Genomic DNA, 27,735 nt, shown 5'->3' with positions numbered 1-27,735 from the left:
AACTGCAGCAGCTGGGGAAACCTCCATGCCGTCCGTGGAATACAATAAATAATAAATATTGGTGGAAATGGATGACGCTACACAAGCACTTTTTTATGCTTGTTGTTAACACTTGTGTATGTAAATCTGATGTTGGTAGATTGTTTTCTTCTTGGAGATGAAATGCATGTGGGGCATTTAGCTTCTTTTTTTTTAGCATAGCGTTTTGACAGTTGCCATCACATTTTCGGAATTAAAGCACCATGTACCGAAACACCATTCCGGCCCTGAATCTTATACTGGAACAGCATTCCGGCTCTGAATCTTATACCGGAACTGCGTTCTGGCCCTTAATCTTACACCGGAACTGCGTTCCTGACCGTTCTGGCCCACTTTCACCCCTGTTTTGCTCACAGTGATCCTCAGTGTGCTCAGGGAGCTTGTGTGTCTCCTCAGACACATTAAAAAGTAGAAGGAACATTGTTGGGGACCACTGCTGTATATCATTCAAAGTCAACTGGGTTCTGCATGTGCGTATTGACTAGGGATGGGAATTGATACGATTTTTACGATTCCGATTCCATTAGCGATATTGCTTTACGATTCGATTCTTTATCGATTCTCTTATCGATTCTAATTTTAGGAAAAAGAAGAACAAACATTTTGATTGGCATCAAGTTTGTTTAATCAGAAGTCACAACCTTACAAACTCACAACGAGGTCAAAAGAGGCCCAAAGCCTCAATGTTAACTGTGGCAATAAGTGGCAAATGGACAAGAATGTGTAACATTTTACTGAAACATTTTTCTAATAGAAATAAAAAATATTGGTATATTTTGGCATATAGGTCGTTGTTCTGCCTTTGGCAATGTCCCCAAACGTTTTCCTCTGAGGGCCAAATAACTTTTCCCTTCTCTGATGAGAGGCCGGGGTCAGTTTGTAACAGAAAAAGTGTGACGATTGCAGGAGTGCGAAATGTAAAAAATTCTTGTTTTTCAGAAAGCCACAATCAAATAACCCTCTGTGGATTCTTCACGGAACAAAAGTAAATAAAATAAAAATAATAATATAATATAATAATAATAATAAATAATAATAGCACTATTAATTAAATAGATAATAACCAAATAACCCTCTCTGAGTTATTCACTGAAAAAGGCCAGGAAATAAATAACACTACTGAGGGAGAAAAAAACAAAAAAAAAAAACAAAATGCTCTCTGGAATTGTTCAGGGGGCCGGACCAAATATGGAGCCGCGGGCTGTAGTTTGGGGACCCCTGTTTCTATTTACCAGTATATTGAAATGCATGCCTTCTAGTTTTTATGGCGCTTTCACGCTCAAGTGGTGGCGCCCTTGCGCTTCCTCATGCGAAGAAGAGCGCGAAGAAGCAGAAATGCCGCATCCAAGCCAGTGAGCGAGTTAGTGAGAAAGGGAAACACTGCCACGAGCCTACGTTCTTTGTTAACGTTTGTAAAATATCCACAGAGCCAACGCCTGTATGTATCATCTTCTGTGTTGTTGTTGTGTGTTTCCACTCGCGATCGGACACTTAAATCCAGTTGTGTAGTGGTTTAAACGATGTGCTAATGCTAGCGAACGCATGCTAACTGTTTGTTATGACTGTGTTAGCAGCTAATCATCGCTGATTTACATTGATGCGAACCTGTTTGTTATTGGGGACGAAATTTATTTGTTTCATTTCTATTTTTAGTTTCAAGTGATGGTTGAATAAAGTCAGCAAATTATACCAACATCTTCTGCATCGTCATTTGGGAGTTTAGCTAGCTGTATAGTCCGGACTGAACCTTAGCTTCTCGGTGAGGACAGTGCAGTCTATTCCCTCCCGATGCAGTTATTTCCATCTCGCAATGACTGCAAGTCGCTTTATTGTAATTTTTCCTCGTGAAGTGAAGACACACTTTCAAGCGTTCGAACCTACGTCATTGTAATGGTCACGGCAGCAACGCTCGTGCTAAACTATCATAACCTTTCATTTTCACCCTTTTTCCTGGTGAAGTGTAGCCAAACTTTGGAGCGAGTGGTTCTTGGCGCCATACTAGTTTGATGCATCTGGACAACAAGACACGTCACGACGCAATATGCGTCTTTAGGGATCGTTAAGGCTTTTTCATTGTGATGTCAAGGCCTCGAAACACTCGGTACCGGTTCTGAATTGGAATCGGATTTCGATTCCCATCCTTAGTAATGACAAGACTCTAAAGCCTCTTTCTCACACATATCCTGGTAAATTCCTGTGTAAGGTAACTCGGGATTTGGGATTGATTTCACACATTGAGAGATATCCCTGGGATGACGCGGGTTGGACACTTTCGCAGACATTACGTCATTTTTGGTCGGCATTAGCTGTCACATTCTGTCAGTCAGATCGTGTTTTGTTACGTTTTGTGTTTGTTGTGGGAGCATTCCCATCGTCGTACCTGCAGCCAATTCAAGCCCATCAAGACTGTATTGAAGCCCAAGCGATCCAAGAGAAGGGTGCCAAGATATTAACTTGCTCGGTGCCATTCGACACCTTGTACCCTGGAATTTCGTGCTAATTTGCTAGCTTGTTCGTCTGCGGCCTTTGTTTTGAAATTGTGCTGGTATTTGAGTGTTTTTTTGTTGTTGTTGTTGTCTTATCGGCTCCCTGCTACTGCTTGGGTTTGTATTATTGATCCCCATCGACCTACTGTCAGGGACCCATTGTGTTATTCCCCGATTTTCCTCGATTGCGTGTATTTTTCTTTGCATTTTATAAACCCTTGAAAGCACCCCTCCGTTGTTTTTTGCTTTGAGGTACAACCTTGTTTCCGCAGTTGCGGACCCTAACCTCGGCACTAAAATAAACCACACATTTCCAAAGACGCACAAAGGACTCTCTTCCTCGGCTCTACAATCGAGTAGCAATTTAATTTTGTTATGTTTTCAGTTTAATTTTGCCATTTCCAGTTTGCCATGTCTTACTGAGAAGAAAGAGGAAATGACGATGGGCCCGCCATGATATTTACGTCATCAGCCATCGTGCTGTGAACCGGGATTCAAACACGTGCTTTCACACATGCCTCATCCCGGGAAAGTCCCAGACATAATACTAAGACACGCCCCGGCAAATGGCTGCGTAATCTCCGTGTCAGATGAACCGGGAAATTGCGTTCACACACAAGGGCTACCCGTTTAAATCCTGGGATTTTAATGGTGTTCAGGTATATGCAAGGGTGAAAGTAGCTAGCATTTCTTGCCGGAAAACCCTGACGTGAAGGTCGCCAAGGAGCCAGAAATTTTATTTATTTATTTTTCATTCAAAATTGTATTTTTACAAAATAAAAGTTAACAAAAACAGCAATAACCCCAACCTCCATCTCCTAATTTTTATTTTCCCTCATTTCCTGACACACTAAATGCCAAATCTCAATTTTAACTACTTAAGAACTAGGGATGGGAATCGAAATCCTATTCCAATTCCAAACCGGTTCCTAGTGTTTCGAGGCCTCGACATCACAATGAAAAAGTCTAAACGATCCCTTTAACGATTCCTAAAGACGAATATTGCGTCGTGACTGTCTTGTTGTCCAGACGCATCAAACTAGCATGGCGCCAAGAACCACCCGCTCGAAAGTTTGGCTACACTTCACCAGGAAAGAGTGTGAAAATGAAAGGTTACGATGGTTTAGCACGAGCATTGCAGCCGTAAACATAACAATGACGGCATGTAGGTTCAAACGCTCGAAAGTGTGTCTTCACTTCACGAGGAAAAATTACAACAAAACGACTTGCAGTCATTGCAAGGTGGAGATAACTACATCGGGAGGGAAGTTGGAGATAACTGCATCGGGAGGGAATAGACTAGACTTCACTGTCCTCACCGAGACAGCTATACAGCTAACTAAACTCCGAAATGACAATACAGAAGATGTTGGTATAATTTGCTGACTTTATTCAACCGTCACTTGAAGAGTGAAACTAAAAATAGAAATGAAACAAATCAATTTCGTCCCCAATAACAAACAGGTTTGCATCAACGTGAATCGGCGATGATTAGCTGCTAATACAGTAATAACAAAAGGGTTAGCTTGCGTTCGCTAGCATTAGCACATCGGTCAAACCACTACACAACTGGATTTAAGTGTCCGATCGCGAGTGGAAACACACAACAACAACACAAAAGATGATACATACAGGCATACCCTCTGTAGATATTTTACAAACATTAACAAAGAATGTAGGGTCGTAGCAGTGCTTCCCTCTCTCACTAACTCGCTCACTTGCTTGGATTTGGCATTTCTGCTTCTTCGCGTGTAAGCGCGCTCTTCTTCACGCGAGGAAGCGCAAGGGCGCCCCCACTCGATCGTGAAAGCACCATAAAAACTAAAAGGCAAGCATTTCAATATACTGGTAAATTATACACTTTAACGGGTCCCCAAACTACAGCCCGCAGGTCCCGACATTTGGTCCGGCCCCCTGAACAATACCAGAGAGCATTTTGAATTTTTTTTTTCTCAATAGTGTTACTTATTTTCTGGCCTTTTTCTGTGAAAAACTCAGAGAGGGTTATTTGGTTATTATCTATTTGATTAATAGTGTTATTATTATTTATTATTATTATATTATTATTTTTATTTTATTTACTTTTGTTCCGTGAAGAATCCAGAAAGGGTTATTTGATTGTGGCTTTCTGAAAAACAATAATTTTTTACAGTTAGGCATAGGGATGGGAATCGAAATCCGATTCCAATTCGGAACCGGTTCCGAGTGTTTCGAGGCCTCGACATCACAATGAAAAAGCCTTAACGATTCCTTTAACGATTCCTAAAGATGCGTATTGCGTCGTGACGTGTCTTGTTGTCCAGACGCATCAAACTAGCATGGAGCCAAGAACCACTCGCTCCAAAGTTTGACTACACTTCACCAGGAAAGAGTGTGAAAATGAAAGGTTACGATGGGTAAGCACGAGCATTGCAGCCATAAACATAACAATGACAGCACGTAGGTTCAAACGCTCGAAAGTGTGTCTTCACTTCACGAGGAAAAATTACAACAAAGCGACTTGCAGTCGTTGCAAGGTGGAGATAACTGCATCGGGAGGGAATACGACTGCGCTGTCCTCACAGAGAGGCTAAGGCTCAGTCCTGGCTATACAGCTAGCTAAACTCCCAAATGACGAAGCAGAAGACGTTGGTATAATTTGCTGACTTTATTCAACCACCACTTGAAGAGTGAAACTAAGAAATGAAACAAATCAATTTCGTCCCCGATAACAAACAGGTTTGCATCAACGTAAATCAGCGATGATTAGCTGCTAATAACAGTAATACCAAATGGTTAGCATTCGTTCGCTAGCATTAGCACATCGTTCAAACCACTACACAACTGGATTTAAGTGTCCGATCGCGAGTGGAAACACAACAACAACAACACAAAAGATGATACATACAGGCGTTGCCTCTGTAGATATTAACATTAACAAAGAACGTAGGCTCGTAGAAGTGTTTCCCTCTCTCACTAACTCGCTCACTCGCTTGGATGCGGCATTTCTTCTTCAGGTGTAAGCGCGCTCTTCTTCATGTGAGCGCGTTCTTCTTTGCGTGAGGAAGCGCAAGGGCGCCCCCACTTGAGCGTGTAAGCGCCACAAAAACTAAAAGGCATGCATTTCAATGTAATGGTAAATAATTCACGTTAACCCAGCAGTCCCCAAACTGTGGCCCGCGGCCCACATACGGCCCGCCTCCACATTTGGTCCGGCCATTTTGAATTTTTTTTTTTTCTCAATCGTGTTATTTATTTCCTGGCCTTTTCCTTGAAGAATTCGGAGAGGGTTATTTGGTTATTATCTATTTAATTAATAGTGTTTTTATTATTAATTATTATTTTTATTTTATTTACTTTCATTCCGTGAAGAATCCAGAAAGGGTTATTTGATTGTGGCTTTCTGAAAAACATTAATTTTTTACATTTATGCACTTCTGCAATCGTCACACTTTTTCTGTTACAAACTGACCCCGGCCTCTCATCAGAGAAGGGAAAAGTTATGTGGCCCTCACAGGAAAAAGTTTGGGGACCCCTGCTTTAACATATATTGCCAAAGGCAGAACAACAACCTATCTGCCAATATATACCAATATTTTATTTCTATTAGATTAATGTTTCAGTAAAATGTTACACATTCTTGTGTATTTGCCACTTATTGCCACAGTTAACATTGAGGCTTTGGGCCTCTTTTGATCTCGTTGTGAGTTTGTAAGGTTGTGACTTCTGATTAAACAAACTCGATGCCAATCAAAACGTTTGTTCTTCTTTTTCCCAAAATTAGAATCGATAAGAGAATCGATAAAGAATCGAATCGTTAAGCAATATCGATAATGGAATCGGAATCGTAAAAATCCTATCAATTCCCATCCCTAGTTAGGCACTCCTGCAATCGTCACACTTTTTCTGTTACAAACTGACCCCGGCCCCTCATCAGAGAAGGGAAAAGTTGTGTGGCCCTCACAGGAAAAATTTTGGGGACCCCTGCAAGTTTAACACAATTGCCAATGGCAGACCAACGACCTATATGCTAATATATGCCAATATTTTTTTTTTCTTTTTACATAGCGTTTTGACAGTTGCTGTCATATTTTCGGGATCAAAGTGCCGTGTAGCGGAACAGCATTGCGGCCCTGACTCTTATACCGGAATTGCGTTCCTGACCGTTCTGGCCCACTTTCACCCCTGGGTATATGTGAAAGGGCCTTAAACTGGCATCTGCTGTGTGTTTGCAGACTTCAGTGACCAGCTGCTGGAGGTGGTGGGCCTGGAGGGCGCCATTGAGATGGGTCAAATCTACACAGGGCTGAAGAGCGCCGGACGCCGCCTGGCTCAGTGCACCAATGTCACGATCAGGTAGCCTCTGCTTCTAGTTTCCTACGTCTGGGTAGATCTACTTCTCATCCATAACATTTCATCTGCCTCATGCCTTCTTCTCGTACCCCCTTGCACCCATATCTAACCTCCAACTAACAACTTTAAGCAACCTCAGACTGTTATTTATTTATTTGCTTTTACATTGGAGGGTTTCCACACAATGGCGCTTCTAAACGTGATGAATTATAGATGTCAGCTATGTGTTGTTTTCTTATTTTTTAAGTGTGCAGCTGTAGACGTTTTGTCGAGTCTGACTCACAGCCTCCAATAAAATGTACATTTTCACAATAATGGACACAGCTCTACATACTGCAAGCTTGGTCTGTAGTGATAATTTATTAAGAAGTCTTACAAAAAGTTTAAAACTAGTGGACTATTTTCCAGCAACATGCTTCTGACCAAGTTGAGAATATTCACATGAAATCTTGCAGGAAAACATTTTGAACAGAAATTTAAGTCCTTATACAACCCAGCCTTCAAACACTGTGCATTTATTATGATTATTCATTTATAAATTCCATTGAATCACATCACATAACTTTTTTTTTTTTAAATTTTAAAGAAAATCCTATTCACATGCTGAAGACATTGTATGTGCAAAGGTCAAGGCCTCAATTCAATGGAAGGCCTTTTTGAGCGCAATCTTGGATGAGCTACACAATTATGTACACATTCATAACTGTTATTCAAATATACCACTTTGGCATTACTGTGACAACTGATCTTCTCTTCCTGTTATTTGACTAAAACAAGTTAGACCAGCTTTAAAACGGAATAATCTCAGGGTGAACAGTTTTCAGCAAGAGTCATCAAAATTTTGAGCCAAGATATTTAGGTAGGAAGGGAAGAACCAGGAAAGAAAAAAAAAAATTTCAATGTTGACGCACCTGCTCCTCGCCTCATTCTTTTATGTTTGGCGTTGTCCGCGTAATGTTTGCACCTCTTGCTAATGTCTGTCACACCAGCAAGGTGACGAAGATATCTCTGCTCTTTCGTCCATTCAATGTTAAAAGATATCCGCCGTTTTGCCACACGAGAGCCATTGTTTTCCATTTAAACCAATGATATAGACATTTTAACCGAAGCGCCAATCACAGACCAGTTGTGACAACCGTGTGGCTGAGGTGCGTCACATAAACTGCACCGCCTCCCATTTTCATTAAAAGCCAGACAAATAGAGTCCGGCCAATGGGTTGTGTCGGACGCTGTACACATCACTGAAAAGGCTGAGTGTCTGTCCTAAAACCGGACAGGTGGTCATCCTATAGAGCACACAGGTATGTGTCCGTTTATTTTTGAGAGATACAGTATTGGCACCCCTGCAATTCTGTCAGATAATGCTCAATTTCTCCCAGAAAATGATTGCAATTACTAACAATTAATTAGAATGGCAAAAAAAATTAAATCATTATCTTTTTACACAAAACTCCAAAAATGGGCTGGACGAAAGTATTGGCACCCTTTGAAAAATCGCGTGATGCTTCTCTAATTTGTGTAATTAACAGCACCTGTCACTTACCTGTGGCACATAACAGGTGGTGGTAATAACTAAATCACACTTGCAGCCAGTTGAAATTGAATAAAGTTGACTCAACCTCTGTCCTGTGTCCTTGTATGTACCACATTGAGCATAGAGAAAAGAAAGACGACCAAAGAACTGTCTGAGGACTTGAGAAGCAAAATTGTGAGGAAGCATGGGCAATCTCAAGGCTACAAGTCCATCTCCAAAGACCTGAATGTTCCTGTGTCTACCGTGCGCAGTGTCATCAATAAGTGCACTAACCTCCCTAGATGTGGACGGCAAAAAAAAACTGACGAGAGATTTCAACGAAAGATTGTGCGGATGGTGAGTAAAGAAACTCGACTAACATCCAAACAAGCTAAAGCTGTCCCGCAGTCCGAGGGCACAACGGTGTCAACCCGTACCAGCTGTCGCCGTCTGAATGAAAAGGGACTCTATAGTAGGATACCCAGGAAAACTTCTGACGCCGAGACATAAAAAAGCCAGACTGGAGTTTCCCAAAACTTACCTGAGAAAGCCAAAAACTTTTTGGAAGAATGTTCTCTTGTTAGATAAGAAAAAAAAGTAGAGCTTTTTGGGAAAAGGCATCAACATAGAGTTTACAGGGGGGAAAAACGAGGCCTTCAAAGAAAAGAACACGGTCCAAACAGTCAAACATGGCGGAGGTTCCCTGATGTTTTGGGGTTGCTTTGCTGCCTCTGGCACTGGACTGCTTGACAGTGTGCATGGCATTATGAAGTCTGAAGACCACCAACAAATTTTGCAGCATAATGTAGGGCCCAGTGTGAGAAAGCTGGGTATCCCTCAGAGGTCATGGGTCTTCCAGCAGGACAATGACCCAAAACACACTTCAAAAAGCACTAGAAAACTGTTTGAGAGAAAGCACTGGAGACTTCTAAAGTGGCCAGCAATGAGTCCAGACCTGAATCCGATAGAATACCAGTGGAGAGATCTGAAAATGGCAGTTTGGAGAAGGCACTCTTCAAATCTCAGACCTGGAGCAGTTGGCCAAAGAAGAATTTTCTAGAAGTCCAGCACAGCATTGTAAGAAAGTCATTGATGGATACCGGAAGCGGTTGTTCGCAGTTATTTTGTCTAAAGGTTGTGCTACCAAGTATCAGGCTGAGGGTGCCAATACTTAAGTCCGGCCCATTTTTGGAGTTTTGCGTAAAATGATAATGATTTCATTTTTTTCCCCATTCTCTTTTGTGTTTTTTCATTGCAAGCAAAATAAATGAAGATATTACTACCAAAACATTTGTAATTGCAATCATTTTCTGGGAGAAATTGAGCAATATCTGACAGAATTGCAGGGGTGCCAATACCTTTGGCCACCACTGTACAGTGATCTCTAACTACTTCGCGCTTCCAACTTCGTGCCCTCAGTCCATCGCAGATTTTTTTTTTCAATTATTTTTTCAATTAAAAAAAATAAACAAATACAGATGAGCCGTCCCAAGCCGATCACGTAATCTCACTCTCCCTCCTTTGTTGGTCACTGGAGTTGCTTATTAAAGTTAACGATGATTGACAGACGTTAAGGTTTGATGTTGCCACAGATGCTTGCAAGCCGAAGCTTCAAAGAGCCGCATCCATCAATCATCGCTTAACTTGTGTTGGAATTCACCTCCCCGGCCAAGCCCGCTTAACACTTCGGGCGCCAACTGGGAAGGCGGAAATTCCGCGCGTTTTCTTATTTTAACCCTTTGTACTGACTCCATGTTTCAAAAGTTTGAAGAAGACTCACCGAAAACAGGTTGACAATTTATTCGTCGACAATGGTCAAAAACAAGGCAAAAACAGACGACGGAGGGACAATTCTGGATCCAAAACAAGGCTACATAGAAAATGTTTCCGAGCAGCAAATCTGTGTTATCTCAATGTCCAATGTTTTTTTAAGTCTGTGGTGGAGTGGGCCGGCCGAAGGTGTGTCCGGGCATTGCTTTGAGATCTTCACTCTGTGGCCGGTTTTGGGCGGCTTATGTTCGTGCGCGGATGGGACGTGGTTGCCACAGCGACCGACGCTGGTCTTGACGTCACAAGCGCCCGCTATCAACTCTGTTATCCGGGCTTGCGCTACTTGTTTTAGGACAAAGCGCACTGGTCTTTGTCCTTGTTCGTTGTCGGGAGAACTGATTGCCAGAGTGATAAGATGGCGTTGTGCTACTTTAAACTATGGTGTGCTATTTATTTTATATTAAGTGTGTTAGAGTAGTGCAGTCCTACAGTAAGTATGAGAAATGATACTATTCCCTGATTAATTATATTACGTGTGTTCGAGTAATGCAAACAGTTAGACGGTGCCTACGAGAAATGGTACCATTTTTTCATTTCCCCCTCATGAGCTCTGGTAAGGTGATTCACTTTACTGTGTCAAGGGCATGGAGTGAGGTCTGCCTAAACTATAGTTAGATGAATGTGTTAGACTAATGCAAACAATTATATGGTGTGTGCGAGAACGGTACCTATTCCCTTCACTTGTTAAACAGTTGCTGTGGCAACTCATTGTGTGTAAGTGAGCAGCTTGAGCGGATTTGAGTGGACTCACTGAATGAAGCATTTAATAAAGACAAGCATTTTTCTACTTCATTCTTATTTAAAAGTAATTCAGTGGGACAGTAACATGTTTCAAACTTAACATAAATATTGCATTTGAAGCGCTTAAAAACCATTGATCAAAATATATATATAGATATACATGAAGGTATTTTTTTCAATTATACATTTTGAAAAAAAAGTGAAAAAAATGTCTTATGTTTATCTCCTTCCAATGCTAAATCTGAATAACTACATGGAGGGGGCGCGTCTTCACGGTTTTTCATTTATCGGGGTGGGTTCTTGGCTCCATTAATTGCGACAAACGAGGGATCACTCTGTACAAAGGCGTGAGGCCTTTCACACTGTATTATCCATTCAAGACACCGATCCAGTTTTGTGTTTGGCCTTGGTATATGAATAAGATAAACTCTTTGTTTACCTCGTCTCCAGTTAACATACGCCATAGGAAGACCCGCATCACCATTTTGTTGATCATTTGGTCAAACAGTCCATTGGTCAAACAGTCCATGACACGGTAAGAAGAAAAGGGGAGAAGAGCAAATACTAATTGCTAAGCTAATGTGAAATGCACAGTAACCAAACACATTAATCAATGATTAAGACTAGAGTACAATTCTCACACTACTCTGACTGGAACCACGTTAGCATGGTTAGCAAGCAATGATGAATGGCAACTGTGCTGTTGAATTAATGTGTCAGAAGAAAATTAGCAGCGCACACTCCAACAACAACAATGATGTCATATTATGTTATTTGTGTTTGTTTCCGCTATTTTGTACCATAGAGCAGGGGTCGGGAAACATTTTGACCAAGAGAGCCAACAATCCCAACATATTTTAAAATATGATTCCACGAGAGCCATACAGTGTCTGTGTGTGTCTATATACTGTATATATTTACATATTCTGTTGCCAGCTTGTCTGAGTCAGCTTTGTGATCACTGTTTTTTTTTTTTCGTGATCGCATTTGAACGCATCATGTGGGAGAGTAGTCGAGCAGTCGCCGATTGATTGAAATAAATCTTCAGAAAACAACAACGAAAGCCTGACATCTTTACCTGGTATATTACAATCGATGCGCTCTCAAAACATCAACCAGGGAACAATTTTGACAGGTGAAAGAGTCATGGTAGTCAAACTGTTTGCGCACCTCTATGACTTGAGGTGATTTTTTCGTGATTTAATTTTCCCCAACGCATTTTTACATACTCCAGATCGCTCGACATTGGGTTGGGAGGGGCCATCCCCGCTTCTGGATGAGCAGAGATTAAAGGCGCAAGACGAGCGCTGTACCTTCGCCCAGCTCCGTGCAATCAGCGACGGGAGGACCACCAGTGGGCACTGAATTGAAGCATATTATTGCGACGTATGTTTGAAGACCCAAGAAAAATGTGTGGATGGACCATCAGCTCATCACAGCTCGTTCATGTCAAAACAAGCCGGACGGTTTCACATTTAAAATTACAGGTTGGCGGAGAGCCAGATGCAATCATCAAAAGAGCGAGATATGGCTCACGAGACATAGGTTCCCGACCTGTGGCATTGAGTGCTGTTATTAAAGTTGTCAAGCTCTACGCAATGATAGTTCTCAAAGTTTGTTTGTTTTTTGCTTTATTAAATCAATTTAGCTTCATGTATTTTTGTTAAATTTTGTTAAATGTATCTAATTCCGTAAGACTAATGTCAAACAGTTTCCATCCAAAAGCAAAATGTAAATTTTCAAAACACAAGAGCAAATTAAATCTGCTACTTTATGCCCATTTTTAGAGGAAATGGTTACATTACACATTTTAGCAAGACATTCAGAAGAAAAATGTCTGTGTTCAGTGGTTTGTGTGGCTGTCGCGACAGAAAGTTTTCAACGTTTGTCCCATGTGAAAAAGCCACTATCATCACTTCTCCTGCTTCATCACCACAGGACATCCCGTAGGCTGCCGATGCAGATTGACGGTGAGCCTTGGATGCAGCCGCCGTGCACGGTGAGAATGACTGTTTTTGATTGTAGATATATGAGTATTTGCAATTATCTAGCATTGTTGTAATTGTGAGCAAAATGGCTAAATCGTGTTCGACTGTTCCAAAAAAAAAAAAAAAAAACTAAAGGAAGCATGCAAATTGACCACTTTCAAAGAGCATGTACATGGCTTTTCCATGTTGGGCTATGCTGAACAAGAAGTAGGTCAATATTGTTTTCATGAAAAAGTACATGGTGCAGCTGCAGGAGTCTGGCTCTGGTAAAGTAGAAAGATCTTGAAAAACATTTCCACCAATTTAAAGGGACAGAAACCTTTACCATTATCTGCAGCTGTCAAATATTTTAGTAATCCAGTATTCTGCTGAAAATTCCACATGAGAAAACAAGACATTTAATATTGATCTATTAAATATACGTAATATTGGACCATTTTTAGACAATTAATGTATAATTAATGTTAGATGTACTTTGCTGCAAACAGCCAACAATTGCATCTCAGATGTGACTAGAAAAAGAAAACAACAAATTCACTGCTTTCACTCAAAAAATTTAAGACCTTACAAAAAACTTTTTTTTTCACCTAAAAATTGAATTACGCTTGATAACACACATCACTTAAAAGTTAAGTGTTTTCCCATGTGTTTCAATTGAATTTCCATTTGTGTTAAACTATTTTTAATATATACTTCAGAAGAAGTTACCGTAATTTCCGGACTACAAGCCGCTACTTTTTTCCCTCAGTTTGGGTCCTGCGGCGTGTGCAATGATGCGGCCAATTTGTGTATTTTTCGTACGGCCGCCCGGGGCGCTCGAGCATGGAATGTGGGAGTGAGACACATGGAATATATGTGTCAAGGAAGACGCTATAGCTTGCACTGTTACCGGTGGTTTAACTTTGTGCGTTGTGCATGAATAGTGGTGGCGGACCCTCAGCTTTGTGCATGAGTAGAATTGGCAGACCTGCGTCTTGGAAAATGCAAGAAGAAATTAAATTGGCCATCCAAGTTGTATGGGAAGCTTTGATGACGATCGGCGAGAGATCGTTTGACAAGACTCGCCGCATGCGAAGAGCAGTTTGTGCACAGGTTTGCCGGGGGAGCCTGGCAGCGTGAAGCGCGAGGAGGATGGCACAAGCTGGGAGTGAATTTGCCTCATTATGGGAGACATTGAAGGCGACAACGAAGGAGAGATTGAGTTAGGTGTCGCCAGAGTTCGATTGCACTTCACGTGGGAGGAGGCCTCACGTTACCACCCACCTCTGCCTGTGGGCTAATTGGTGTACTTTGTACAGTATGTCTATTTATGACATCCACTTTAGGGATGTCATTGTGTTGGGCCTGCTTTTGTGTGCGTGTAAAAAGGCAACACACACCTATTCAAATTCCAGTTATTCGGGATATTAAAAAATGAGATAAAGATGAATAGCCAAAACGCTTGAACCACAAAATTGGCCTGTAGCCTGTACAAACTGTGCAACTCAGTTGGAAAAAAACACAATGTTTTTGAAGTAGGAATAGAAAATAAACAACTGAGATATTGCAAAACAATAGCATTGTTAAAAGGTTAAAAGTTAGCTCACCAGCACCTTTTGACGTGCACTTGATTATTCTCTTTAAGTGCAATTGACAATGATAGATGCACAATCAGGTGACTCTTTTCATCCTTCTGCGATGATTTTATTTGTGTCACTAGTAGACATCTAATCCATTTAAATTGGGAGGGCTGGCAGCGAATGATCATTCGCTTTCAATGGATTGGAAGCGTATTGCCGCTATGGCAGCTAATGAGTTTACCTCTAATGAAATGTTTATGTTCAAAGAGTCTTTCTAGAAGGTATATTTATTTTTTATCTTAATTGACGTTGTTTTGTTTATATTACCTTATCGTTTTTTGTTTTGTTTTTTTCACAAAAAATCTTAGCAGTAGTATTGGGATTTGTACACTTTTTTGTACATAAATGAATGCTAATATTAACTATGAAGTCGATAGATAAAGTACTTCATTGGTACTCACTGAACGACTCAATGTCACCACAATGACGATACTCAAGGTATCGCCATCATAGTGTTGCCCCTAAATCCTCTCTACATTTGTAACCTTAGTACTTTTGGGAACAAGGGGATAGAAACATCTGGGCTCAAGCTGTATCCTCATTCATCATAGTGTAAAGAAAGACTCGAGGGCCTTTAAAGGGCAGATAAAGAGTTTGTCAGATTTCAGTGTAATTTGACAAATTTTGGACGATTTCGTTGAAATGACTGTCATTTCTAACGTGTAACTACGAGAGGAATTTGCTTTTTTTTAGTTTAGAACTCCATCAATACTGCCTTCCCTAAGCCAGAAATGTGACATCATTTAAGGAAGGCAACAGATGACATGGCGAACTTTGTCCATAGCAGCACCAGCGATAGTGATATTTGTGGCGAAACTAGCTGTTCGTTTTCATGACGCTAGCGATGACGAGGGCTCCCTGGAAAGATTATCTACAATTAATCCTTACATGTTTGAACTTGAGGCATCAGATGACGACAATATACTCGCCACATTAGACGGTGGCGATGACGCCGATTGGCGGCTCGACACTTCATGAAAGGAATAGTGGTTAGTCTATGTCTAGCATTGTGATTGCTCTCTGAACCTTTCCCCAGTCATTCTATTATATAATTATCAGTAATTGCAAAAACAGACGAGGAGTTACGTGTATAGATTTAGTAATAAATGTAGGTAATTCACATGAATAGATGACCTGTCAGCTGCCCTATCTACTTATCACAGGCCAGCAACAACAACAAAAAAACAGGTCGCACTTCAACGAACCGGCAGTAGGATTTGCCCTCCTATATCAACAGAATTACATCAAATTTTAGAATTTGAAAAGCCAGTAAAGGTCTACTTACATCTTTGAAAAACCAATGTTTATTTTCTCCTAGGCTTTCAAAGCTGTCGTCGCTGAAATGTTAAAAACAAAGAAGCGATCGAGGAGCCGCGGATGCCGCTTGACTCTCACAAAGATGTCCAAATCATTGCAGAAGAAGGTTCTTTGGGCCACTGATAGAGTCTCAAGTATTTGTGTGAGAAATTCATTGCTACACATCGAGACAGCATGATGTATCTCGCGAGTAAAACCCAGAAAATCTTTGCAATACATGACGAGAATAGAGTAGTGCTATACTTCCGTTTTGGAGTGCTGTAAATTACGTCATCAGGCTATGGCAGGAACTTAAAAACTACGCGGCCAGTTTTTTTTGTTTTTGTTTTTTATTTTGTGATATGAGTTATGACACAGCGAATGATGCCTTAATTACAAATTAACCGAGTAAAACGTTCAAGAATTGAACTCTTCATCTGCCCTTTAAAGCAACACTTGGTAAGTTTTTAGTTTTGGTCGATTTTAGCGACGCCGGTGGACAAAAGCGGTAGTGTTTTGCCTTAAGGAAGACTGCGTTTCCAATGAGGACCAGCGCACACCCGCACAGTGCCATAAAATCATCAATCAATCAAAAGTCAATTTCCCGGTCGCATGCAGATGGATTAAACATTTCTGTTTCCAGCATTTGTGTGAAGGATGATTAGTAAAAAGGTAATGAATCCAGTTATGGCGAAACAATAGAATATGACAATTAGCAACCCTGTAGCTTTGTGTGGCTATGCCTCCCCACTCCACCGAACTCATTTTATAATAAAACTAAATTTTTAGAATGATATTAATTTATTGGAAATATTGTCACATACGTATTACCTGGTGCAATCAAAGAACAATCAAAATCTTCAGCTACATAATGACTACTAAAATTTTGCGGTGGTTTTTGTTATAATTGTATGTAGCACTTTTGGCATTTTCTACCATGTCTTTTGATGGCTGCACTTCATAGCACTTCAGCTCACAATTCAGTTTGACTTGAAGATAGTTTGTTAGTGTGTCCACACCCAAAGGTTTCCTTTACTCTGTGTTGATTTTTCTGACATGTGAAAATGCACGTTCACTGTCTGCATTGCTGTGTGGTAGACAGAGCAGAGTTGAAAACAACACTTTCAACTTTGGGAACCTGATGTGTCCTAGAGGTGTAACCTCCTTCAAAATACTGGCCCAGTACTTATCACAGTCCCCAGTGTCCATTTCTGCATTCATGTCCATCAACATGAATTGATAATCGTCCCATTCCTCTTTTAGTTGCTCTTCATCCAAATCCACTGCAAGGCACCTATTCAATGACACAACATGGTTGTAGTCCAACCGTTTCTTTGGCTCCAGCACCACCAAGTCTTTCAAAATTCTGTCTTGGAAAGGAAATTTGGCAATCATCTTTGTGACAATAGCTTCATAAAAGCCTCTGACCGCCTCGAGAAATGTTGTTGTTGTTGCAGGGCAAATGGTGTCATCATCTGCCAAGATGTTCCGGGCTGCCATTCCTACAGCAATTTTTTTCATCTGGGTGCTGCAACAGCCTGTCAGTGTGTTTGATGTCCCAAAAGTGACCTTTCACAGCAGCAATATGTTCCATCTTCACAAACTTTGCTAATAAGAGTTTCAGAATTCTGTTCATTTCTGGAATTATGCTGCCTATCATGCATTACTCTCCCTGAAAGATTGTGTTGAAGTTGTCCAGATGTGGCATGATAAAATCCAGGAACTGAAGCACCAATTTTGTCATTGGGTTGTTTAAAATCCCACTGATATTGTGCACTTTGCCTGGTTTTTCCACGTCTTCATGGCTGGAAAAGTAACTCTGCAAAGCCTCGTATTGGCTCAGAGTTCTGCTGATGACTTTGCCCAGAGAGAGCCATCGTTGTGTGACAATGTTTTAAGATCTTTTCGTCCTCTGATTCTGTTAAGTCTTGAAAAGTTTTAAATTCTTGCAGTCGTTTATGGCTGTGTTGGAAAAAAAAAAGAAGAGATCCACCAAGAAATCAGGGGAGTGCCTTAACACCTGCTTTAACACAAAGACTTGCTAAGTGGCAGATGCATCCCACGTTGAAAATGTCAGGATTTTTGCTTTTGATCCTTGTCAAAACAGAATCCTTTGTCCCTATCATTACATTGCAATTGTCTGAGGCAAACCCAATACAATTGTCCCAAGGTATAGACTGTTTTTTGAAGAGCTGATTAATTGCTTCAAAAATAGCCTCAGCTTTTCCTGATGGAAGATCTGGCAAGTCTAGCAGTATGGTCAGTGTATTTTCTCCATCAAAATACGTGACAAGTACCAGAAGTCTGTTGTTTGAGTTCCTGTCATTGCGCTCATCAACAAGGAGGCTGAACCGTTGTGTTTTGCATCGCTGGATGACTGGGTCAGTGTAGGTTGGGGCAAGGCAGTGCTTTACAAGCATGGTGGTCTTCGTTCGACGACAGGCAAATTTTTGCAGAAAAAAAAAACTGCCTCGCCCTATGTTTGTATATTTGTATTTGTTGTTAATAGTTTAAAAAAAAACAAAAAACAGGCAGGCACGTCTGTCGCTCTTCCACACCTCCCTCACCCCAGTAAGTCATGCGGTGCATTCAGGAACGCATACCCCCGCTATTTTATAACCCAAACAATATTATGCGTTTTTCATGCGCTTTCATAAGCTTGAGTAAAATTGCAGTGCATAAAAATATTTTGGTAAACAAAATTAAAAAGCTCAATTGATAAAATGAACTTACCGATGCAATCTTTGAGTCAGGGAACATTTCTTTTGCTATTTCTGAGAAGTGATCAGCAACAGTTGCAGGCAAATTGTGTTCGGCAACATATTGGCAGAATAAAATCTCTGCTTTCGTCACAGCGTCCGATGAGTCCGTGGTTTTGTTTTGCAGTAAAAAATATTCATTGATAGGCTTGTAGCTTATCATTCTGCAGACTGCGTCTTTATGACCTTTTGTCTCAAAGTGCTTTCTGAGGTCGTAAAATCCTGATGCCGAGGCTTTAATGTTCAATCCAAACGGCACGCAGAACGAATACTGTGGTCCTTTCGAAGACGCTTTTATCCATCCAGCGTATTCACCAGTTGGTGTCTCCCATTCTGGTAGATGGCGTCCGTTGGCAACAGTTTTTCATGTCTTACAGCTGGTTCATCCATATTTTTACCACATATTAACTTTTTCGACTGCGAGTCACGAAATAGTGGTAGAAATGCAAGGGCAGTCACGTAATCGGAAGAAGGAGACGCTAAGCTCATCGCGCGATTCTCGGCGAGAATCTCGCGTGTAACCTGCTACAAACTCATTCGGTGCATTGTCTCGGTGCCGAAATGGTGACAAAATCCGAACGGAGAAAAAAAAACGTAATTTACGAAAAGCGTACAGATTTTGATTGTACGGTGTACACATTTGAAAATCAGAGCTCACTTGTACAAATTACGCCGACACCGTACAACTTGACAGGTATGAAGATATAAAACAGGTGTCATTCAACTACAGTGGTATGAAAAAGTATCTGAACCTTTTGGAATTTCTTACATTTCTGCATAAAATAACCATCAAATGTGATCTGATCTTTGTCAAAATCACACAAATAAAAAAAGTGTCTGCTTTAACTAAAACCACCCAAACTTTTATAGGTTTTCTACTTTAATGAGGATAGTATGCAAACAATGACAGATGACAGAACGGGGGGGAGGGGGGGGTTAAATGAAAAAAGTAAATGAACCATCACATGTAATATTTTTTGGGCCCCGCTTTGGCAGCAATAACTTCAACCAGACGCTTCCTGTAGCTACAGATCAGTCTGGCTCATCGATCAGGACTAATCTTGGCCCATTCTTCTCGGTAAAACTTCTGTGGTTCAGTCAGATTCCTGGGATGTCTGGCATGAATCGCTGTCTTTCGGTCATGCTGCAGCATCTCAATAGGGTTGAAGTCTGGACTTTGACTTGGCCACTCCAGAACGTGTATTCTGAAACCATTCTGAAGTCGATTTACTTCTATGTTTTGGATCATTGTCTTGTTACAGCATCCATCCTATTTTTTGCTTCAACTGTCTGACAGACGGCCTCAAGTTTTCCTGCTAAGCACCGTGATAAATTTTTGAATTCATTCTTCCCTTAATAATTGCAAGTTGTCCAGGCCCTGATGTAGCGAAACAGCCCCAATTCATGATGCTCCCTCCACCATGCTTCACGGTGGCGATGAGGTGTTGGTGTTGGAGAGCTGTTCCATTTTTCCTCCACACATGACGTTGTATGGTACTTCCAAACAATTCAACTTTAGGTTCATCAGTTCACAAAATATTTTGCAAAAACTTCCAACTTCCTCTTCGCGAACATTAAACGAGCAACATTGATTTTTTTTAGACAGCAGTGGCTTCCTCCGTGGAGCACTAACATGAATATCATTCTTGGCCATAGTATAACATATAGTTGATGTGTGCACAGAGATATTGGACTCTGCCAGTGATTTCTGTAAGTCTTTAGCAGACACTCAAGAGTTCTTTGTTACCTCTCCGAGTATTCTGCGCTGACCTCTTGGCATCATCTTTGGTGGACGGCCACTCCTTGGGAGAGAAGCAACAAAGCCAAACTCTCTCCGTTTGTAGACAACTTCTCTGACTGTCGATTGATGAACATCCAGACTTTTAAGGATGCTTTTGTATCCTATCCCAGCTTTATACAAATAAACGATCCTTGATCGCAGGTCTTCAGACAGCTCTTTTGACCGAGCCATGATGCATATCAGACAATGCTTCTCATCAAGACAAGTCTTACCAGGTGTGGTCTCAATAGTGGGCAGGGCAGCATTAAACCACTCATCAGTGATTGGGCACACACCTGACTTAAATTGTTCGGTAAAAATTGGTTTCAATTGCTCTTTAAGTCTCCTTTGGCAGAGGGTTCACTTACTTATTTTTCTCCCTTCTGTCATTGTGTGCATGCTATCCTCATTAAAACATTAAAAATCTTTAAATGTTTGGGTGGTTTTAGTTAATACAGACACTGTTTTTACATCTGTGTGATTTTGACAAAGATCAGATCACATTTCATGGTGATTTTATGCAGAAATTCCAAAAGGTTGAGATACATTTTAATACCACTGTAGTTGTCTGTCGACATATTATCACAAATGTTATGAAAATATTTTATATAGGTTGAAAAGTTTCCTCGTGGTGCTTTAAGTGTCACTGAAACTTTGACTTATGACTTTGACTTTTATGTTCGTCTGGATGGCTCATTAGTAGAGTAAAACATTCTGGACATCCTTGATCTTATGTTCATTTTTTTTTTTTTTTTTTTTTTTGTAATATACTTTGCTTCTACAGTTGCTTTCTTTTGTTCTTGTTTGCACATTTCTCTGCCCACCCTAGGACTTTTCACATCCAATGCGGTCATGTCGTCCAGTAGCTGCTGTTTGTATTAAAAGAAAGAAGTAGAACATCAGCTATTTTGTGCACTCCCTCGCGCACTCAAACATTTTTCAGTTGATCACAGCGGGTCTTCGCGGGGGTGGAAGAGCCATAGCTTTTTGTTGTATTATGTGAGTGCTGCGAGGCTTTTTTTCCTCCCTTCAGTTTGTACTTGTTTGCCAGAAGCAAATGCTCTCACTGTGTCACAATATCATCATGGTTATCATCGGACAACCTTGAAAACATTGCAGCAGAGACTGTAACTTTCACGCCAGAAATATGTCATGATTGTATTGTTTTTTTTACAGATCAGGATAACCCACAAGAACCAAGTTCCTATGTTACTGGGTCCACCTCAGAAGACGCCCTTCTTCTTTTTCAAGAAGCGCTCCCGCAGTCAGAACACATGAACATATGAACACATTCACAACAAACTCGCAATGAAATAATGATGAATCACACATATGCACACACACACACACTGTACAGTATACAGCATAGGCAGCTCCACCAGAGCTGGAACTCTCCTAGTCTTGGCTCCAGTCAACTGCCAACGCATGCCAAGCGCCTGCCAATCATGACGACAACTGCAAAGGAAGTGATGAAAGGACAACAAGAGGAAGTCATTCTACGGAGCCTGCATAGAACAAGTTGCGTGAAACACCATCCTAAATAATTTAGCAGCTTGTATGAACGCTCGCTGCAGCTTCATCCATTATTGAGCCCCTTTGTCAAGGGCTGGATGGCAGCGGGTCATCCAGAATGGGAGCAAACATGTGGGAACTTTTGCGTCCTTCTAAATGTACCATCAGACAGACTTTGGCGACAGAGGCTTTAAATTTGAAAGTTGATATTTCGGTGGTCCAATTACTGTACATCCCCTCAGGGACTAACGGCTTGACCCCTCCAGGTTTTTATGTACCAAAGCTAAAACTGCAAGCCCCCCTTTCTAAATGCATCTGTCTATTTCGGGAAGGGCCTAATTCACCTCCTACGAAACATGAAGCCTGATTATCCCGGGGAACGGTGGCTTTGTGCTGCCAATGTCCTAAATACTGTAAATGTCAATTTGTACAACTACAGTGGTATGAAAAATATCTGAACCTTCTGGAATTTCTCGCATTTCTGCATAAAATCACCATCAAATATGAGCTGATCGTTGTCAAAATTACACAAATGTAAAAACTGTCTGCTTTAACTAAAACCAACATATTTTAATGAGGATAGCATGCAAACAATGACAGAAGGGGAAAAATAGTACGTGAACCGTCTGCCAAAGGAGAGTTAAAGCGCAATTGAAACCAATTTTTACCAAACAATTTAAGTCAGGTATGTGCCCAATCAATGATGAGTGGTTTAAAGCTGCCCTGCCCACTATAAAACACACACCTGGTAAGAATTGTCCTGATGAGAAGCAATGTCTGATGTGCATCATGGCTTGGTCAAAAGAGCTGTCTGAAGACCTGCGATCAAGGATTGTATATTTTTATAAAGCTGGGAAAGGATACAAAACCATCCCTAAAAGTCTGGATGTTCATCAATCGACAGTCAGAAGTTTTCTACAAATGGAGAGAGTTTGGCACTGTTTCTTCTCTCCCAAGGAGTGGCCGTCCACCAAAGATGACGCCAAGAGTTCAGCGCAGAATACTCAGAGAGGTAACAAAGAACCCTTGTGTGTCTGCTAAAGACATTCAGAAATCACTGGCACAGTCAAATATTTCTTTGCACACATCAACTATATGTAAAACTATGGCCAAGAATGGTGTTCATGGAAGGACTCCACGGATGAAGCCACTGCTGTCTAAAAAAACGTTGTTGCTTGTTTAATGTTCATAAAAAGGCACTTGGGCAGTCCACATAGGTTTTGGCAAAATATTTTGTGGACTGATGAAACCAAAGTTGATTTGTTTGGGAGTAACACACAACGTCATGTGTGAACGAAAAACGGAACAGCTCATCAATATCAATACCTTATCCGCACCGTGAAGCATGGTGGAGGGAGCATCATGATTTTGGGCTGTTTTGCTGCCTCAGGGCCTGGACAACTTGTAATCATTCATTTAAGAATGAATTCAGGAAAACCTGAGGCCGTCTGTCAGACAGTTGAAGCTAAAAAGAGAATGGATGCTGCAACAAAGCAATGATCCAAAACACAGAAATAAGTCAATTTTAGAATGGTTTCAGAAGAACAAAATATACATTTTGCAATTGCCAAGTTAAAGTCCAGACTTGAACCCCATTGCGATGCTAAAGACAGCAATTCATGCGAGGCATCCCAGGAATCTGACTGAACTACAGCAGTTTTGTAGAGAAGAAACGGCCAAGATTATTCCTGATCGATGTGCCAGACTGATCTGCAGCTACAGGAAGCGTCTGGTTGAAATTATTTCTGCCAAAGCAGGGCCCACAAAATATTAAATGTGATGGTTCATTTACTTATTTTTTCCCCCTTCTGTCATTGTTTGCATACTATCCTCATTAAGATATGAAAACTGTTTGGGTGGTTTTAGTTAAAGCAGACACAGTTTTTTCATCTGTTTCATTTTGACAAAGATCAGATCACATTTGATGGTAATTTTATGCAGAAATGTGAGAAATCCCAAAAGGTTCAGATACTTTTTCATACCACTGTATACCATATGGGTGCAGTAGATGAGTATTTGTATATATCAAGAATGTAGGATTAGTTCACATGTACTGTGCATATAAGTGTGTTTTAATATATCCTTGTAATTATTAGCTCAGCACGTCCTATCAGTGTTGTTCACCGTGACCAGTGGCTTGAGAGATTTTCCCCTCAAGTCGAATTCGCACACAATTGTTTTTTAAAATTCAGAGTCGTTTCATTTGAAAATCTCGGAATAAACAAACTATCTCGACTTGAAATTACTTTGTGATTGTGACTCGTTGCCGGTCACTGATTTCAGTATCTACGGAATGCTGATCAGCTGTTTGAAATTCCACTAAGGGAGCAATATGTAAGCCTGGTGGCCAAAAATGGTATTGCAACAGGGATCAAAATACTAGCCTGAAGTGAAATTCATCTCTTTCCTTCCCATTCGGGCTGCTAGATAAGTGCTTTGCAATGGAGAATCAGCTGCGTGATCATGCCAATGTTGCATTTCAATCAGAAACTCGAAAATTGGATTTCTGGAGGAATTGCATTGGAATGGGAAGCTTTGCTGTGCTACTCTACACACAAGTACACATGTTTGTAGTACTACTAAAGTGGTACCTCGACATACAAACATCTCTACATATGGAATTTTCAGGTTACGACACAAAATAATACAGTATGGGCTGCTACTTGCAGCAAAGTTTACTGAACGTAACATACTTACTGTTATTGGCTATTACCTAGCATCTTTCTGGCATCCCATTGGCTAAGATTGACCTCTACTGTATGTGTAAGTTTGTATCCCAGCGTCCTCTTCATTCCCCCCTCGGGCCATGAGGTGTCCCGTCTGTTTGTGTGAGTGTATTCACTTTTATTCCCTATTGACCCAAAGAAAGTGACGGTGAAAGGAAGAACAAACAATTATTTTTTTGTCCAACCAAACGAAACGAGATCATGAAAAAGTAAGAACGAGAGATGCGTTTGGCTGATCTCGCCAAAGATTATCCACTGCTCAAACACACCTCCTGAAAACTAGTTAAGTTCCCTAGTTTTCAATGTAAATCTACTAGAAATAAGTGAGATTATCTGCCAGTGCTTCAATTAAATTTTTACTTAACTATGATTTGTTCAAATAAGAAAAATAGCTAGGGTTTCATTAAGCTGAAAATAGGCTTAACAGACTTATTTCACGCAAAAATTAGCATAGAGTGGTACCTCTACATACGAAGTTAATTTGTTCCAGGACCTTGTTTGTAAGTCAAAATGGTCGCATGGTCTAGCAGGATTTTCCCATAAGAAGACATTATAATTCCAATAATGTTTTTCCACAGCCCGAAAACCTACACTAAATCCTTAATATATGCTGCAGGTACTAGTGCAAATAGCAATTACACAGAGCAAAACAAAATCAGAATAATAACATAATGATAGTAATAATAACAATAATATCTGTAACGAATCGGGTTCTAATGTGGCGGATGTGTTTTGCGTGGTGTACCTGAACGCACCGCGTAGCTGACTTAACAGAGTGAGGGAGAACTTTTTACTTTCACTTTTTTCAGCTGCGGTGGACATAGACAGTAGGCATGTTGTGTTGCAGAAGTTCTGAAATAAACGATTAAAAACCTGACTCAGCTAGCCATTTTTTTAGGCGATGTTACCACAGTAATAATTGTCACCTTAACTCATAAAGACTGGTGAACAGAGGTCGGAGGAAGACCGTCGAGATTGTAGACATTCTAAAGCCGTATTGTCGAGCCAATTCACGGACGTTTACACTACGTTCATATTTTTTCAACATTTCCATCTTCATTTCAAGTGTAAGCCTCCCCTTTTTCTTTTTTTCACCACCTGCAGTAACATTCTTGGGAACCCATGTTGATTTCTCTGTTCTTTTCTCCATGTTGAAATCCGCCATGCGCCCGTCTTGTGGGAAAACAAAGAAACTGCGGCGCTGTCGTAAATCGTCGTATTTCGAGCATTTCGTCGGATGTAGAAACAAATTGTGAGTCGAATTTTTACGTCGGATGTCAAAAAGAACGTGTGTTGAAGCGATCGTATGTCGAGGCATCACTGTATTTAATATTGTTAAAAAAGCTTAAACGCTGATTTTTTGTCACATTTTGTGTATAATAGGAAAGAATACTTATGCTAAGCAGCAAATTAAGAATATTAAGGCTTTAAAGGGGAAAAAAACAAGCAACACATCACGTATGTTCAATCTTTAAAAAAAAAAAAAAAAAAGGATAAAACACTCTAAGCAACATGTTCCTTAGCACAAGCAATAGATAAAAAAAATAGATAAAATTCTACGCAACAAATCTAGGAAATTAAACCTTAAAAAAGCCTAAATCACTCATTTTAAATTGTGAAATAAACTTGAAACACATCTTTTCTAAGCTTAAAATGTTCTATTTTTTACTTAACATTAAAAAAAAAACAATTCTGTTCAGAAGTTTGAGATGATCTGTGTCAATAAAAGTGATTTGTTGTGATACAGTAAGTTATATTAGAGTGTTTCTTATTTTATGGTGAGAAGAGTAAATGCGTCAGAAATGTTCTTTAGAATAGATATTGTTCAAGACATTATTTGAAAGCAATTTTTTCTTGATTTAGCTGAAAAATGACCAACTTTTGAGATTTATGGGCTTAATAAAAACAAATAGTCATTTTCACTTAAAGTACAGCAATGGAATAATCTTACATATTAATTTGTTAACTAGTGTTTAACACTTAAAACAAGATGGAGAAAATTATTTGTCTAGATTTTAAAAATAATTTTATTAAGATGGTATAAATTCACATTGTGGCCTTATCTAAATTTAACATGTATTTCTGAATTTTCAGTTTACGAAACTACTTCCAGAGCCAATTAATTTCGTAAGTAGAGTTACCACTGTCCATGTACTGTTGTGTAGTTCTAGTACACAAACTTGCAGTACTAGTACAGGCAACTATATGTGTTTGTAGTACAAGTACACATACTTGTAGAACTATTACAGGAAAGTACATGTGTTTGTAGTTATAGTAAAAGTACTTCTAGTACAAGTACACGCGCTTGTAGTACTACTACAGGCAAGTACACGTGTTTGTAGTACAAGTACACATACTTATAGGACTAGCAAAGGAAAGTACATGTGTTTGTTGTAGTAGTAAAAGTACTTCTAGTACAAGCACATGCACTTGTAGTCCTCGTACAGGCTAGTACAAGTATTTGTAGTACAAGTACACACAAGAACATGTACTTTTAGTACGAGTAAAAGTAGTATATATATGTGTGTGTGTGTATATGTATATGTGTATATATACAGGGACTTGCAAAAGTATTCGGCCCCCTTGAACCTTGCAACCTTTCGCCACATTTCAGGCTTCAAACATAAAGATATGAAATTTTAATTTTTTGTCAAGAATCAACAACAAGTGGGACACAATCGTGAAGTGGAAAAAAATTTATTGGATAATTTAAACTTTTTTAACAAATAAAAAACTGAAAAGTGGGGCGTGCAATATTATTCGGCCCCCTTGCGTTAAAACTTTGTAGCGCCACCTTTCTTCATTCTAACACCTGGATACGTTTATTTTTGAACCATTCCATTGTAGATTTGGCTTTATGTTTTGGATCATTGTCCTGTTGGAAGATAAATCTCCGTCCCAGTCTCAGGTCTTGTGCAGATACCAACAGGTTTTCTTCCAGAATGTTCCTGTATTTGGCTGCATCCATCTTCCCGTCAATTTTAACCATCTTCCCTGTCCCTGCTGAAGAAAAGCAGGCCCAAACCATGATGCTGCCACCACCATGTTTGATAGTGGGGATGGTGTGTTCAGGGTGATGAGCTGTGTTGCTTTTACGACAAACATATCGTTTTG

At 40.2% G+C, this 27,735-nt stretch overlaps 1 protein-coding gene across 5 annotated transcripts in view; it reads left to right on the top strand.

The window, feature by feature from the left end:
- The window catches only part of LOC130926713 (diacylglycerol kinase beta), a 273,453-nt gene extending 246,179 nt beyond the window's left edge, over positions 1-27,274 (top strand). For 3 of the 5 annotated variants that reach the window (XM_057851809.1, XM_057851807.1, XM_057851808.1), the window contains 3 exons: positions 6,740-6,860; positions 12,880-12,940; positions 21,560-27,274. In XM_057851809.1, the coding sequence (XP_057707792.1) occupies positions 6,740-6,860; positions 12,880-12,940; positions 21,560-21,661 (284 nt within the window). In that variant the 3' untranslated portion in view covers positions 21,662-27,274. Of the gene's footprint in view, positions 1-6,739; positions 6,861-12,175; positions 12,723-12,879; positions 12,941-21,559 lie in introns of those variants that run through there. The other 2 variants (XR_009066272.1, XM_057851810.1) reach the window with 2 other exon arrangements.
- Positions 27,275-27,735: the final 461 nt, after the last annotated feature.

This window comes from Corythoichthys intestinalis, chromosome 12 (genome assembly GCF_030265065.1).
Source record: "Corythoichthys intestinalis isolate RoL2023-P3 chromosome 12, ASM3026506v1, whole genome shotgun sequence".
In the NCBI taxonomy this organism is placed as follows: Eukaryota; Metazoa; Chordata; class Actinopteri; order Syngnathiformes; family Syngnathidae; genus Corythoichthys; species Corythoichthys intestinalis.
Note: the sequence above shows the minus strand (reverse complement) of the source record. Positions and strands in the feature narration are given on the sequence as shown.